Source organism: Protomyctophum parallelum (genome assembly GCF_964188405.1).
Source record: "Protomyctophum parallelum genome assembly, chromosome: 2".
In the NCBI taxonomy this organism is placed as follows: Eukaryota; Metazoa; Chordata; class Actinopteri; order Myctophiformes; family Myctophidae; genus Protomyctophum; species Protomyctophum parallelum.
Window position 1 is genome coordinate 28,164,666 of NC_139699.1, and position 17,925 is coordinate 28,182,590.

The 17,925-nt window shown below is 43.4% G+C and overlaps 1 protein-coding gene across 2 annotated transcripts in view; it reads right to left on the reverse strand.

Moving 5' to 3' along the window:
• thsd4 (thrombospondin type 1 domain containing 4) overlaps positions 1-17,207 on the reverse strand; it is an 82,904-nt gene extending 65,697 nt beyond the window's left edge. Inside the window, exons 1-7 of one of the 2 annotated variants that reach the window (XM_083794343.1) lie at positions 16,965-17,207; positions 16,231-16,293; positions 16,012-16,081; positions 13,394-13,734; positions 8,601-9,003; positions 6,210-6,312; positions 4,462-4,598 (exon numbers count right to left, since the gene is read on the reverse strand). In XM_083794343.1, coding sequence (XP_083650469.1) covers positions 4,462-4,598; positions 6,210-6,312; positions 8,601-9,003; positions 13,394-13,734; positions 16,012-16,081; positions 16,231-16,259 — 1,083 coding nt within the window. In that variant the 5' untranslated portion in view covers positions 16,260-16,293; positions 16,965-17,207. Of the gene's footprint in view, positions 1-4,461; positions 4,599-6,209; positions 6,313-8,600; positions 9,004-13,393; positions 13,735-16,011; positions 16,082-16,230; positions 16,294-16,911 lie in introns of both variants that reach the window. The other variant, XM_083794342.1, reaches the window with a different exon arrangement.
• Between the last annotated feature and the right edge of the window lie 718 nt (positions 17,208-17,925).

The window sequence follows — 17,925 nt, forward strand, 5'->3', positions numbered from 1 at the left end:
TATTTTTTTTCTTCTAAAAAGCAGACTTTTTAAAGATGACAACAGAGAAATGCACAAATTAAGGTTAATGCATTCATTTTGTGATCGGGGAAAGGCTCCTAAAGGCATGAAGAGCAGCTGTTTCTTTGGCTTATATGTCATCAATGAGCTTTGGTCTTCAAGCACAATTTAACAACCTCTTAATGATCTGACAAGATGAGCCCCAACATGCTTAACTCTAAAAGCTAGAATCATAACGCACCAAGAACTGATTGAATGACTGTATATATGTATGTACAGTATGTATTTATAACACAGAGAGAGGAGGGAGGGAGAGAGAGACAGACAGACAGAAAGAGAGAAAGATTGAGATGTGTACAGTGTTTACTTGTCTTAACATGAGTCAGTATCTAACCAATCCCTGTATAGCAAAGGCACATTGGTGAATAAAATTAGCCAGACGCTATTAGCATCGAGGTGTCCATAGCAAACAATGCAAACAATGCAAACAATATTTTCACCCAGGGTAGAAGAGCCAATGTTGTTATTTTACACCCGGGTGTATATACAGTATAGCATGGCAGAGACAAGCACCCAGGTGTCCGTAGCCAAGAATGTTATTTGCACCCAGGGTGGAATAGCCAATGTGACTATTTACACATGGATGCACATACAGTAGCATCCGCGAGGCTATAGCCAACAACCAAACTAGCAGAAAGACATTTTATGTTCAACTTTTCTGAACCAAAAATACAATTCATTTAACATTTCTAGAAGCGGAACATGTCCTATCGACACGGTCCATGTGGAAACTAACCCTGGACATAGTCTCATTTATATTTCAAATTGCATATAATAGGCCTAACCGATTATAAATGGCCATTACTGTCAGCGCACCTGCCTCGTGTTCAATTCCAAAACTTTGAGTCAAGGGCACACACTGTGTACTGTTGACATTTTCTGTGAAGCCAGAGGGCGGGCAAGATGGGACAGAGTGTAAATAGTCAAATACTCATAGTAGCTGAATAGTCTGACCCGGCTGAAAATAGACACTCGAGGACGTTCGAGGACACTAACTATAGAGCACCGAAGTCTGACGTCACTTTCAGTAGAGGGCGTTAGTCCCCAGGTTCATGTATTTGTTTAGTTGCATTGAAATCCCCATTGAGGCGATTTGTGATCGCCTCATATAACAACTGTGTTTGAAAAATTAACATGTCACCCCGGCCGCTTCATTCATATGGATATGAAGAATCAACTGACTGAGAGAAAACGCTAATGTTACTGCTGCTGAATTAGTTAGATTTTCGCTAGAAGCAGACTGTATCATATATGAGTGACTGAGTGTTGCAAACGATACAGAGACACCTCCCTGACAATAACGCAGAGACAGCTTGTTTATTTTTGGACCACATCGTCTACAACTTATAGTAGACGATATTAAGATCACCCCATGTTATTCTCCATAGAGAAATTACTTCCGCGAACCAGGGGAATCGTCGGGATGAGCGAGTTACGTCAGGACTTCGGTGCTCTATAGTACTACACTGATAATAGGCTTTTTAATGAATAGAAGTTTTGCTATGGAAATAATAAGATTGATCTAAATTACTATTATAGAAATTACTATTTATTTAACTGAAACATATTGTCAAAGCACTTCCAAAATAATTTCAATGAAACATCAGTTAAATACAATTCTGCTAAATAACAAGGTAAGGAGACCTTCATACTGTATACTGTATTCTCTAAAATCACGTATGCATCATCAGGTATGTGGATGGCACGGCGGTGATGGGCCTGACCTTGAAGTCGACCAATCTGATCTGATCTGATCTGACGTGGTCAGATCACTGACACACTGGTGTCAGGAGAACAATGAGCTGATGGTGGGCCAGAGAGAGCACCTTCTACATTCTACATAGACAATGTCACAGTGGAATGTTCTTCTGCATAGACATCTTTGAGGACCTCAGATAGGCCACACACACCACGGCACGCCACTCACGTAGGGATAAAGGCTCAGCAACGCCTCTACTGCGCCCCATGGCTGTGCCGACCCTCAAAATAACAATTTTCACCGCGGCTCCGCCGCGTAATAACGAGCGGCCGTGCGCAAACAGCGGAAATAGCTGATCTGCATGAGGAATAGTAGCGCAGTAGGGCAACCAAATGGTCAGCGTCCCTGGGTGAACTTCCCTCCATCCAAAACATCAAGGAGAAGTGGTGCATAGACAAGGCTGAGAGGATCATCTACCACACTCACCAGCCATAGTCGGTTTGCGGTGCTGCCGCGGCTGCGGACAGGAAAGCGATCTCTATGTATCAAAAGTCATGCCATCAGGCTGCTGAACAAGACCTGATCCCATGATACAATCTGTGGATCTTAAGTCATGCCACATGAAGGGTTCGAATGTTGTTGCCATGTCCATGTAATATCTGTATATTTAGGCTCTGCTTCAGGGGGGTTAGTTGTGATCTCAGGGTTTGTGTCATGGTTGCGCAGATAGTAGTATCACAGGAGCAGAGCCACACCACCAAAAACAATGCACTATCATTGTGGTTTATCTTGATGAAAGTGTCTGACAAAAATAGGGCTTAAGTGGTTAAAGAAAGGAGATCTGGGGAGCCTGGTAGCTCAACCAGTCAGTCCACTAACCACATGCTCCTTATTGTGAGTTGCAAGAACGCACGTTTGAATCCGACTCCCCGTATCACGTCTCTCACGTGTCTCCCCTCTCTCTCTGCCCTCGGTTTCGCTTCCTCTCTCTACACTGACTTTGCTGTCCGAATAGAGTATGCCAGAGTATGCCAAGAAAAGAAGAAAAAAAGGAAAAGATAAAGGAAAAGAAAGGAGACCTTAGCTCTGGTGCCTTGATGAATCATAATTTTGTTTGAATTACAAGTCAAGATTACATCAGGGCCAAATAGTAAAAGATCAGAGGACTTTCTGTTTTGATTAAATATTAATATGGTAAAGATCTGCACTGGATTACGGAGCATGGGAAACACAAAGGGGGTTAACAGACAGAGGTCAGCGTGTCCAACTGTGATGCAGGGGAACTTGGAGGCCTTGGAGTGGACATATTTGGCTGCAGTTCATTCAGAAGCAGGACTTTGAGTCACGCTGAAATCCCCCCGTCCCCCCCGACATATTTCCTAGAGCTAAATCCTGATCAAAAGGGGACTAAACTGTATTCAGCATGTGGGACACTGCGCCAGTTAAAGATACATTGGAAACTCATGCACAGGGACATGTGTTTTAGCCAATTACCTGTGCATATAGGTGTGCTTTTAGTGCTGCATATTAAATATGAGGTCAGAGGGATAAATGTGTGGTTCATGAGATCCCAGATACTTTGATTTGGTCCAAGAGTGAAAACACATCCATATTATTTGCCCTCCTTTACAGAAGCACCATGCACTCTTATCCTCTGCTGCCCTCCCCTGGCGAGAAACTCTAGTAAATTGTAACATTATGGTTATCATAGCTGTCTGTGCGTATAACCACGCCCCTGGGCAAGTTAAGTTTACCGTGGTTAAGGTTAGGGTTAGGGTTGGTTTTAAGTATAGTTTTACTGAGGTTATGGTTAGGGTTAGGGTTAGGTTTAGGTATAGTTTTACTGAGGTTAGGGTTAGGTTTAATATGGAGACACAAGGTTTCTTCCATCCAGACAGTGACTGTATTATATATTGTATTTTATAGCACCTGACACATGACTAACACATAAACACATAACTCTACATGAGCAGCTTTAATGAAACAGGTTAACTGAGTCATCATGAGCCCTTATATTATCTTATTCACCTGTTAAGTCCACTTATGGTAAGATTCAAGAAAGAGACATCTTTACGTATGGGGGAACGGAGAGCGGTTAAAATAATGTTTTTTTGTTTTTTAAACCCAGAGACAGGGATTACACAAATACTCATTTATCATGATGGTCTGAATCTGATGGACGTTTTGTGTTAAATGCTGAACTGGGGGAGGTCAAAGGTTAATATTTAGATTAGAGCAGCAGGTGTTTGACCAGAAGGACACTTGGTCCCTGGAACGACGGGGACGAAGTTTATATAATTCAAAGTTAAAAGCACGATGTTTGCCATTATGATCTTTGAGACATCTGACCGAATCATCATTATTGTCAATTTGATTCAATAATCTTTGAATCTTTAATTATCTTTAATAAAAAGAAGGGGAAAAAATCGAATGAAAGAGTGTCGCACCTCATTCATATAAAATCTTGTAGGGAAAAGGAGAATAGCTTGTCAACAACTACCACCAAGGTCTCTTTGTATCAAAGCACTTGGACCATAAACACACCTGTGAAGCAGATTTGTGACCAATGGTAATAGCTGTGGCGTTACTGGGCAGACTCCGGTTCTGAAATGTGTGTATGACTGTGACAGCATTGTGTTGCTGAAAAAGAGCATGCATGCCGACCAAGACCCTAGAAAAAAGTTAAGAAAAAAGCACCCTACCTGACACCTTCCCGCCACACACACAGATGTCTCATTCTGGCCACATGGAGTCCCATCGATCACTCTGTCTGCCTGTCGAACATAGAACCTGAAGCCGATAGCTCTACAGTTCAGCTCACAGTGCTGGTCGCCAGGAACTGTAACACATAGTGAAGGATGACTTCAAGTGCACATAAAAGAAGACCTTGTCTAAAGGCCTTACGTATGTTCACATATCAGAGTGAATTGGTTTTTTTAATACTAAATTAAGTATTGCCCATTCTGAAGAACACCTGGATTGTTTCCTGCACATGTGGCCTTATTAGTTTATGCCACTAGCACTGCCTGTCTGTTGTTGTTTGAACACTGCTAGAGTTAACCCAAACACGCAGATGGGCGATCAAAGTGGCTTACCAGGCACAACAAACGCCATCCCCTTTAAAGGAACAAATAATGGCTTTTATGTGTTGAGGTAGGTTAGAGGGTTACTGGTTTGACAATGTTATGGCCAAGAAACAATTCAGACCCTATCTGTGACCCTTGACCTTGACACAACTAACCCCAAAATCTAATCAGGTAATCTATTCTAGGGACTCTTTGCCCAACTTTGTGGAAACTTTCAGGTCATTCAGTGAAGCCATTTTCCCATTGAAAGTCAGCAGGGTTCAAAGCTTTGTGGGTCGAGGTCAATGGTCAAAATCACACATATTCCACACAGAGACATGTTTTTCAAATAGGAAGTCACAATGGTCTTTAATTGGGCAACGTGACATGTGACCTTGAGTGAACTTGAAAGGTCAAACTCATCTCCAAAGTGGATCAATTCCCCTCAAAAAGCTAGAGGTCGCCCTATGTTTGGTCTGTATAAGGAGGGGGGAGTTAACATTGAAACAATGCGACATGAGCTGTTTCGATGCTTGGGTATTTAAAGTTCCTACCGTAATTCACCTGTCAACTCATACTGTCAGCAGGTCAGCACATTTGAAGGATGGTCCACATACTGTGGATAGGAACCCTAAAGTAGCTCACAAGTCTCAATATAAAGACTGAGGATATGTGAGCATATTTTACTGTAAAGGTGGGCAAAAGCAAAAGTGACATTGACTAAGATAACTAAATGATGACTAAAGCTGATGACTAAAACCCTGTTTTATACTTGATGTAATATTTTAGAAATTCTTTGAAATCGTTATGCTATAATGACAGGCCCAAAATAGGGAAGTGCTTAACTGGATGGAACCCTCAGTTCTGAGGCAGGCAGGCTGGCCACCCCTGGTCATTTCAAAGTCTGGGTTAAAGGCTAAAGGTGACCGGGTCCCTCCCAGCCAGGGGCCCAGTCCCTGCTGTCTGTGTCATCAGTGATTCATCAGACATCAGCCTCATTCTTGAAATCATGTCTTAAAAAAGCATTTGTACATATTACAAACATTAAAATGGCTTGGTTTCACCTATCATGTTAGCCAGCCAGTTCATCTGCATTTGAACCATGTTTAACCAAGTCTTATCATCTGTAAAAGCCTTAGTAACTCTGTGCAGGCGAGTCTATAGAAATGGGATAACCAAGAATGCAAATCTGTCATTCTGTATGTCCTGCTGCATGCTGGAAACGTCATCACTGGTAAAAGCTAAGATTTCCCACCTTGTGTTTCTGCTTTTTCGCCTCATTTTCATGTATTTTCATGTTTCCTTTGTCATTTAGATGGGATATATTTTATTATTGCGTTCACATCTATGTTAGGAGACTTCAGGGAGCTGGTTGGGTTTCCTACCTTCATTGAAGGGCTCCCATTCATAGACTCTGCCCATGAACGGCTGGCTGTTGTATGAAGAACACTGAACAGCCCGGATGGGTCTGCTGGATGGAGGACAGGCCTGAGAATGACACACGCACACGTGTGCACGCAAACACATCCATACACATACACAACAAATACAGGAATGAGCACAGTGAAGCAATAACTGTAAAATAGTTAAAATATTCTATGGTATGGCCCAACTGGTTTTTATTTATTTTACTTGTACTGTACATCACATACAGTATATCACCATACAAAATGTAAAATTTCAGGACAAAATAGCTTGTGTTCCAATGAATGATGTAGTTATTATTTAGTCTCAAGCTCTTGTTAATACTTTTCATTCGTTCAATATTTATATAACCCACAAAAAACACTGTAAAAACCTTCCAACGGTAGCAAAAAATAGCAGATCTGCGAGTTCAACGCATCCCGATGCGGCACATTGTGAGATGTAGAACAGTGATATACTATTAAAAAAAAGACCCACTACTACAGATAGCTGGTCTATAACACACTCTATAACATACGTCGAATTAGACCGTTCCTCACCCAGGAATCAGCCCAGCTCCTAATCCAGACAGTCTTGTCAAAACTCGACTATTGTAACTCCCTCCTTACTGGCCTACCAGCATGTGCACTTAAGCCTCTCCAGCTGATCCAAAATGCCGCAGCTCGCTTGGTCTTCAACCAGCCAAAATTCTCACATGTCTCCCCCCTGCTCCGCTCCCTCCACTGGCTCCCGGTCGCTGCCCGCACAGAATACAAAACTCTAATGCTGGCATTCAAAGCAACCAAAGGTATGGCTCCCCCATATCTTGCAAGTATGATCGAACCCTACAAACCCTCCCGCGCACTCAGATCAGCCAACGCAGGGAAGCTAGAAGTACCCTCACTAAAAACGCCGGGACAACGCTCCACACGTCCCAAACTCTTCTCCCTTCTGGCTCCAAAACTGTGGAATGCACTTCCCATTGCAGTCAGAACTGCATCACTCCCAATCTTCCGCCGTAGTCTGAAAACCCACCTTTTCAGACTCCATCATGGCCCATAGCACTTACCCCACCCCCTTAGATAGCATTTCTGTAGACTTAGATAGCATTTGATACAGACTTATAGCATGTTATGTAGACAGCACTATAATTGCATTGTATGTAGTCATAGCACGTCATAGTACATATGTATAGCATAGTAGTATAGATGTATAGTTTATATGTATAGCTTCATTATATAGATATTCCACTGTTACTTTCTTAGCTTACGCATGTTTCTTGATAAATGTTTTTATGTGATGTATTCCCATGTTTTTTTGTTATTGCTTAATGTAAATCGCTCTGGATTAAGAGCGTCTGCTAAATGCCTAAATTGTAAATTGTAAATTGTATAACTATTAACTACACCTGGATCACATTTCATAATGCCATGCCCCATTGCCATTGACTGTCTGCTTTTAACTTATTATGTGCTCAATTCTGATATGATGACAGGCCAATAAAAGACCACCTCCAAATCCATGCACTGCCTAAACAGGTCCCCAGCCAACATTACTTTGTCTTCAGTCTATATTTATTACAGTATAACTGTGATGATAATGTGTTGGGGAAACATTGCTATAAGCATATTTCTTGTCAAGAACATTTACACATGCCCGGAATATGTCCTCTGGCCATCGGTTTTATAACACACATACCCATGTCATACCCCATGTCAGTACCTGCCTCGGTAGGACAGCTAACTCAGTAGCGACACTAGCCATCTGTCAATATGAATTCATAAACATTATACTGGGCATTTTTACAATCTTAGGGTCGGTTGGCCAAAGGGCCTTTCTGTGTGGAGTTTGCATGTTTTCCCCGTGTCCCCTAGGGTAGGTACCCTCACAAAAAACATGCAGTAATCCTGGTCTCTAGACTACCTCCCCCTGGCCAGCCGGGGCACCTGATGGAGGGCAACTGAACTGGTCGGAATAACGTTGGGAAACTCTCCCGTCATGTGAAAAGAAGCAGCTTGCACTCCTCATGCATAGAAGGGAGCATGAGGTCAGTCCGCTGCCCCCCCCCCCCCCCCCCACACACACCAGGGTGGCAGAGGAAGTGTAGCGCCCAGGATTATTTTAGATAATTGACACTGGGTGAAAAAATGGGTTGCAAAATCGTGGGTTAAAAAATAAATAATAATATTATTTGAGTTGCATAAAATCTGTGACCACTGAGCAGAGAGGGAATGTTTACACCTCCATATGCTATTTCTCCCCCACCCTAACGTGAATGTACATTATGTACATTATGTGCATCATAATCATCTCATATAAGATATATAAAAAAATCCTGATGTGAAGTGAAGTTGTGCGCGGCAAAGTCTTACATTACTATTGCAGATCTTGTACTGGACGGACTCCCCCTCACAGGAGGAGCTGGGTAGAGGATTATATGGTCTTTCAGACTGCTGGCTGCCTGTGTGGAGATCCTGCTGGGACTGGGGCTGGAGGGCAGAGCCTGGCTGGTAGAGAGGGGCCCAGACTGGGTTTGCTCTGGGCTGCTGGTAGGGCCTGCCGTAGTACGCAGGGTTGTTAGAGACCTCCCGGTTGTGTGACCTGTGACCCCCGTGGGCTCTAGAAGCGGTGTGGTGGTGATGATCGGCCACCGGGGAACGCCGGCGTCTGTGGGAACTCGCTGTTCCAGGGCTCTGGCCTGTATCCGTCTGCAGCGGAGCCACGTAAGGCATCCTCCCGTAGCCGTACCTGCCGGGGGTGATGTGGCTCACCCTCCTGGAAACATGAAAACACACAAACGAAACACAGCATTAAAGGACACCATCCAATAGAGCGTCGCAGTCCCGCCCCCTCGAGAGACCCGGAAAAGAAATCCCCGTTCCCTGATAGACTTTTCAGAAAGTATTTATTTAAAGACGTTTACGCCGTGGACAAAGCCAGCTCTTGTCGTAACAAATCATGACAATAAACACAATGTGTTGGGCCAAACAAAGAATTAGAAAGTAGAACAAAACGGCAGGTTACAACACTTTTTTTGTTGTTTTTCTTCTTTGAAATTATTTGTTTGGTTGGCTTCATACGACGCTTAAAAGGTCTTTAAATAAATACTTTGTTAAATGTCTATGGGGAAAATGCATTGGGATTAATTTCCTGGGCCTGGCGTCGTCATGAAAGGGGGTGGGACTGCGACGCTCTATAAAGGATGTGCATCACTGGTTTCTTTCAAAAGTGTCCTGAAAAAACATCTACACCACAAGGTGAGATAAATGTAAATGCTCGTAAGGAAGTGTCATTCACTGGAGCCGATTTTCCTTTTTCTCCTTTTATTACTTGCGCAAGCAGAGTGCGCAAGTAATGTTTTTGCCCGGTCTCTTCCGCCGTGACAGCTGTCCCGCCATTCAGAATGCAGAAAAACATCAAATCTGTGCTTGTTTTGCTGGGACCAAATTACCATATTTCTTACGTCATCATTTAGAGCTAGTCATACGTATACTATATACATAATCAGTAAAAATAAAATAGCAAATTGTGCCTGATCTGCTGGGACCAGAGTACGTGGTGTGTATATGTATGACTAGCTCTTAATGACCTAAGAAATATGGTCATTTGTGGTCATTTGGTCCCAGCAAACCAGGCACAGATTTGCTGTTTTCTTGCATAAACATCAAATGGCGGGACAGCTGTCACGGTTTTTGGCGCAAAGTAACCACAGTATACCGCTAATCAACTTACAACTACACACTTTATACAGTATAAAGTATAGAGTATATATGTATACGTATATAGTATATGCCTATATACTATATATATACTATATATATTTCTTACGTCATCATTTAGAGCTAGTCATACGTATACTATATACATAATCAGTAAAAATAAAATAGCAAATTGTGCCTGATCTGCTGGGACCAGAGTACGTGGTGTGTATATGTATGACTAGCTCTTAATGATGACGTAAGAAATATGGTCATTTGTGGTCATTTGGTCACAGCAAACCAGGCACAGATTTGCTGTTTTCTTGCATAAACATCAAATGGCGGGACAGCTGTCACGGTTTTTGGCGCAAAGTAACCACAGTATACCGCTAATCAACTTACAACTACACACTTTATACAGTATAGAGTATAGAGTATATATGTATACGTATATAGTATATGCCTATATACTATATATATACTATATATATTTCTTACGTCATCATTTAGAGCTAGTCATACGTATACTATATACATAATCAGTAAAAATAAAATAGCAAATTGTGCCTGATCTGCTGGGACCAGAGTACGTGGTGTGTATATGTATGACTAGCTCTTAATGATGACGTAAGAAATATGGTCATTTGTGGTCGTTTGGTCCCAGCAAACCAGGCACAGATTTGCTGTTTTCTTGCATAAACATCAAATGGCGGGACAGCTGTCACAGTTTTTGGCGCAAAGTAACCACAGTATACCGCTAATCAACTTACAACTACACACTCTATATAGTATATATGTATACGTATATAGTATATGCCTATATACTATATATATACTATATATATTTCTTACGTCATCATTTACAGCTACGTAGTCATACGTATACTATATACATAATCAGTAAAAATAAAATAGCAAATTGTGCCTGATCTGCTGGGACCAGAGTACGTGGTGTGTATATGTATGACTAGCTCTTAATGATGACGTAAGAAATATGGTCATTTGTGGTCGTTTGGTCCCAGCAAACCAGGCACAGATTTGCTGTTTTCTTGCATAAACATCAAATGGCGGGACAGCTGTCACGGTTTTTGGCGCAAAGTAACCACAGTATACCGCTAATCAACTTACAACTACACACTCTATATAGTATATATGTATACGTATATAGTATATGCCTATATACTATATATATACTATATATAGTATATGCCTATATAGTATATGCCTGCTTTGCTGGGACCAAACGACCACAAATGACCATATCTCTTACGTCATCATTTAGAGCTAGTCATACGTATACTATATACATAATCAGTAAAAATAAAATAGCAAGTTGTGCCTGATCTGCTGGGACCAGAGTACGTGGTGTGTATATGTATGACTAGCTCTTCACCCAAACTTATATAGATAGAAACTTGAATCATACTTAATATGCATAAAGTAGGTAGGTAGCAAATAGTTACATCTAAAAATTATACATTTCAAACGTTCCTTCACAGAGATACTGAGATTTGACAGTTTACAGCGGTCGAAAGGACTTGCGCGCTCTGCTTGCGCACTAGTTGGCCATTTATGGCCTACTAGTGTGCAACAAGCAAGTATGCACTCGACAGAGTGCAGTTCTAGTTTATAGTGTATTTGTTGATGACAAGTATTATTGTGTTAGTCTCCAGGACGTTTTTGTGTAATCCTTTTAGCCTTAATGTCTGACGTGCTGTTTACATAAAGTATTCAATCAATCAATCAATCAAAGCATAACACTAGCCAATGGAAGATTACAGTGATAAATGGGGCGCACAATGAAGGTCATTGCAGTGATTGTGCACAAGTTTACAGGTGAAATTAGTGGGTTAAATATTTCAGCTCCCATACCTCTTCTCTCCTACTGTTGTGTGTTGTGTTGATGTGTGAGGGCTCTGTAATCCCAAGTCACTTTAGCACAGTTACTAAGTGGTAGCTGAGCATAATGGTTGCATTGGACAGCTCGTGTACAGCATGAACCGTGTGTGTAACTGTATAGGTGTGAAGCAAGGCGCTGCTAGAAAAAAACACACCTGTGCTCAGTGAACTTTTCCTGGAAAAACAAATGAAAGAAAAAGGGCCTTCAGCTAAATGTTATCTTTGACTGAAGCGACCGTTTAGGCGGACCTATCTGGAATGAACCCTGCAGAAATGCACACGACTCCTCAAGAAGCACTTGGACCTTGGCGGCACAATGCTGGGAGCCTCTGTTGTTATTTGGCTGCTTGAAATGTATTCCCTGCAACCTCCCATTACTCAACTGTCAAAGCTGTTTGTTCAAGGGCTTCTTAGCTAAAGCTCACAGGAAGCGAAGCGACAGACCTGCCAACTGCCAGCCGAGCCATTGACTCCATCTATGAAAGAGTGGATTTCCACTGGAGGGCAGTCAAATAGCCCACAGAGAGCTTCTTCAAAGTCACTTTTAGAGACGACCACTCAGCATGCAGCACAGTGGCAGAGGCACTCTACAGAGTTCTCAGATTCAAACCCAGATGGGGGGGGGGGGGGTGTAGGATATTGCAAAAATGTCAACATTGTGAATGAGAATGTCAGATTAATTAAGATAATTAGTGGACACAGCTTTTGGATTTTGGACAGTAATCCTTAAAGGACCACTTCACCACTTTTCAACCTATCGTCATATAATAGGTCCTCACATTTGGTTCCATTTGAACACTCTCAGAGTTATAGACCCATAAGGGTCCATTTGGTTCCAAACAATCATTTCCCTGGGGACCCCCTGGAACTGCCTCAAGGACCCCTGGGGGTCCCCGGACACCACTTTGGGAATCACTGCTCTATGTAATCTTTATAGTCTCATAAGCTATTCTCGCATAAATAAATCTTGTTTAAAAAATATCTGCCTAATGATGATGTCACTGGTGGACGGGTTTCTGAACTGCCCACAGCTGTGTGTGTGTGTGTGTGTGTGTGTGTGTGTCCAGCTGGTGCTCGTTGATGTCAAAGCAATGTTTATGCACTGTCAAATAGGTCTAGGCCTTCTAAGTAGCATATACAGTACCTGTATAGACATTATTATCCTGCTCATGACTATGCGTAAATATACAAATCTGCGTGTTTGAGCACAAAATGCATTTTGAGAACCCACAAATTACAGCGCTACGTGCGAACAATGCGCGGCCCCCCACACACAATCATTATACAGTTGTTGCCCCCGGCTTAATCTAATTGAATACCCCTGATGTACAGGGTCGGTGTTGTTCTTGTAATACAATGCTACAACCTGTTAAGTTGAAATTGAACATTTTCCTTCAAACTATCAATCAAATGAAAATGTTTGCACTTTTCATACAATCAAATGCAAAACAATTTGACATCCAGCTTCATCGAAGTGGCTCGATTAAGGGCACATCAATGGCAATGGTCGTTGATGAACGTGAGAGCATTACCAGTTAACTTTGTGTGACGTGGTGGTGCTGCGTTACCTGCGTCCCGCATCCTTCTCCCTCTGAGGATTCCTCAGCTCTCCGCGACTGGCGCTGCTGTTGGAGTACGAGGGGCGGGTCATGTCCCGGTGCAGGGTGGCCGTAGGCCGCAGCGCTGACACCACATGGCCCGGATGCTGGGGGTGGTGCTGGCCGGCTGCAGGTCTGGAGGGGTAGTTGGACAGGGACGGCACCGTGTATGCAGGCAGGCAGGGTCTGCTCTGTTCCTGCACCCCTCCTCCACAGGTACGTGAGCAGGTTGTCCAGGACGTCCAGGAGCCCTGAACCCCTCCATGTCCCGCTGCTGGCGAGTCCTGCCGGGGCTCTGCCCTCTGAGGAACCTGCAAGAGGAGCACCAGTACCCAGGGTTAGGTGAAGTACAGAGCACACACAATGTAGAAATGCCACAGAAACAAATGGGGAGGGAATCAAGACCGGGTGGAAGAACTCTCTCAGTGAGGCCCACCTTCTGCTCGCCTAGATCCAGCCCTCATGAAAAGCCTCAAGTCAGTGACCTCATCGCGTCAACATGAGCCTCCTGGCCCCTTCACTGTTTATGAAACGGACCTCTGTTCATGCCTACAAAGCTCAGATCTGGCTGATTAGTGGGTGTCTGCGAGTAGCCCATCCCCTATTGGCTACCTGCTGTTGACCCCATACACGCATATGTGTGCATGCGCGCATGCCTCTGCCAGCGATGTATTAACAGCAATCAGTGCACTTTATGTCTAAGGAGGCTGCCAAGCCTGCACCAGTCAACAGTGTGCCAGCCTGGGGATATAACCCTGCAGAGCTGTGATGGAAATCCTTCTCTTTAATAAGTACTTTGTCTCCATTCCCTGTGAACTCCTCACGCTCCCCTAGCACATGGGACGTAGTAAATGTAAGAGAACACAGAAGCACCATGCAGGGAGCGGTGGAGTTGGCAGCTGGCATCTCGTGCTGTCAGTGTCCAGTACTGAGCTATTCAGAGGCCTCAGACGGTCCCTCTACACACTATCCTCTTCCTTTGTAAATCAACACCACTGTCATCTCCTGGGTCAGTCCCAGGTCACCCAGCTGGACCCTGTGGAATCCACAAACCGAACCAGACTCACAAAGCTTAATAATCAGGGTTAATTTAACTCTGAGAGTGTGCAAATGTAACCAAATGGTCCCGACAGGTCCATTTGGTTACATTTGTAACATTTTACAAATGGATGAATTATCAATTTTATGATTTGAATGTGCGGTCTCTCCTCCCAGAAAGAGTGCCCCAGCCCGGAATGCCCTAGCCACAAATCACCCAATACCAACCCCACGAAATGGCAGATTGGCCCACCAGTAGATCCTTTCAAGTAAATTCATGTCTGCGTCTGTCTTTGACTCTTCACTATACACACTCCCTGGACACATCTTTCTTTCACCGCACTGTGGGGGATAGGACGACAGGGGTATGCTGACAGCTGGCATGACACTTCCTGTGATCAACGTGGCTTTTCACGTTGCGGAAAGATTTACACCCAGGTCGGGTTGCACTCTGGCCGACTGCATGTTTACATGCAGTGGGATAGACTGGGCTGAATTAATTAAATTTACAATTTAACAAAAGCTCTTGATCCAGAGCGATTTACAGTAAGCAAGGTAAACACAAGGTAATATATCAAACGCATAGAAGTAATAATCTAGGATCACAGGTAAACCAACAACCTATCATCAGTCGAAACAGAAAAATATCAAATAATAAATAATCTATACAAACTATAGTATACCAGGTCAAAATGGCATCTGTTCACCTAACATGATATATGTAAATTTCATTTTAACCTTTGCATAAGCCTACAAGGTCGTTAAGGATAGGGCAAGTGCTACTATGGGTTACGGTAGAGTCTGAAGAAATGAGTCCTCAGTTTAGGAGCCAGAAGGGAGAAGAGTCTGGGACGTGTGGAGTGTTGTCCCAGATGTTCTTAGGGAAGGTTCTGACAGCTGAGCTTCCCTGACAGATTCAATGACTATAGTTGCACTAGTCACTAGACCGTACAGACGCATGGTTAGTCCGTACAGCGGGAAGTAGGCTACTAATTGTCTATGTGACTTGTCACACAATGTTTATCTGAGCACAATGGCACCTTACAGAAATGTATGGTTTTTTTGTGACAATAAACAATCTTTTGCTGTCATTCCTCACAACATGCCGTTGGCACTTCTCAAATGTTACCGCTGGCAGAGGGCCATCAATTAACTAAGATCCCCATATACTGTACATACAGTACACTGTATATGGAGAGTCACATTCCATGCAGCTTGTGCCAACCATGGCCTGGAATGGACAGAAGAGGAACCCCTCTCAGCCTCCAAACAGTCGAGGGAGGTCTGTCTATTGCTGCGAGCTTGGGGATGTCAAACACTCCATGGGTGTTACAACGCAGACACACAACGCTCTCCCTATAGCCACCCACACTGCATGCGCACGCACACGCGCGCGCGCACACGCGCACACGCACACACACACACACACACACACACACACACACACACACACACACACACACACACACACACACACACACACACACACACACACACACACACACACACACACACACACACACACACACACACACACACACACAGCTCACCTTTCTGTGGTCTGTGGGCAGCTGGCAGACCAGGGGGTCTGCCCAGAGCAACAGGAGAAGTGGAGAGACTCTGCAGACAAAATACAACTGGTTGGAGAAGAACCCTTTATGTGATAGTGGTTTATGCATTTTTATAAGTTGATAAAGTTAGTTAGAGTTACTGTGTAAAAAAAAAAAAAAAAAAAAAAAAAAAAGAGGGACAAATGTCATGCACATTACCTCAGAATCCAAACGCAGGCTTCGCTCATAGCGTATACTATTGACTGTTACAGTTGGGAGTGTCTGTGCAAGGAGAGAGGTTTGCAAACTTTGCATCATCAATCAACACATAATTTTGATAGCAAAAGACGATTTGAACACTGCCTGTTGTAGCCTGTTGCCCTTGGGTAGGCTATCCTAAAGAGCCCTGACATAAGTTAAGGGTCTAACCCCTGACTAAGAGGGGGAAATGACTGCTGCCCACTTGACCATGTGACTTGACCCTTGACCTGTTGGTCCTTAATGAGCGATGCCCCCTGCTGAAACGCGACACCCCCTTTTGAGACAGCGGCTCTGAAGTCCAGTCAGCGAGTCTGAAGTCCCGTGAAGCAGACACTTTCACTCTATACACCAGAACACCACACTGCTGTGCTGTATGCACTCAATCAGAATAAAGGTCCTTTGCTGATTGAAAACAGCAGGTCGAAGACTCACTATTTCAAGCCTTGATAGCAAGTAATTTGATAGACCAACGACGTCGGGACCGGGTTAATAGTTTCCAAAAAATATATAAAGCCGTTCATTTTAAACTTAGCTCTAAATAAAACAATGAAAATATAAAAATTTAAAATAACTAAAACATCATTTGTTGTATTAACATGATAAAATAGCCTATTACAGTACTTCTCCAAGTTCTCCTACCTTATTTCGAGTCAAGTGATATGAGCGCTTAACACTTTGAAGTATTTTCTCACCCAATGTTATCCTAGTATTGTTACTGAAGTTTGATAAACAAACGCAGACGGCTGGTATGTATAGGCTAGTATGTCGATAATAATCCAACGTAAGCACACGACTAGTCCACGTGGAAATACACGGTAAAGTTCAATAAATCCGTATCAGGTTTACAGGTTAGGTTATATTCCAATGTTGTATGGACATCTGGTCATCCTGTTGCGCAGCATTGTCCTCCTTCTCACTCTCCGCAGTCCCGCAGTCCTCTTTTACGCACAGTGACCAAAAGCCATTAGAAAGCAGCTCGAAGTGATCTCAGTGTACAGCAGTCAGTGCACAGACTGCACACACTCAGTGCATGCACCCCATGTCTGGAGAGCCAGTGCGCGCGGCCGCGCGCTCTCCGTCTGTGCGTGTGGTGCGTGTGCGGTATAGAATACTGCAAGCAAAAGTGTTCAAGTGCATAGACAAAAAGTTAAAGAAAGATATAACAAATACTATAAAGTGGCAAAGGTATGAGCTTTTTAAACACACTGACAAATGCCACACAGGTGTTGCACTCTGCACTTCTCTCAGACATCCGCACACCCTCACCACTGAAAGAGACATACCTTCCGTCTGGGTGGTCAATATTATTACCATCGTTCTCTCCCTGCCTGCTGAGATCTGGAATGGTGCTCCATGACAGCAGAATAAAGCATGCTGTTACATGCAATGATGCAGCCTATCCTGAGCTGCTGCAAGCCTTACAGGCTTTCATTGACAATAGCCGTAACCACAGACCTTAGCAACAGCAACAAATGCATGCATGCAGCAGAGGATAATCATTTGTCAAGGCTTAAAACAACATTAAGCGCTCAAGTCTGCAGTGCTATAACCACCCTGGCCTGACAACATGAGCGGAATGTAGCCTACAGTATTTTATGGTCAAATTACACCTACATTCTCCAGTCGTTATTACTAGTATCTCTCAGGTTGAAT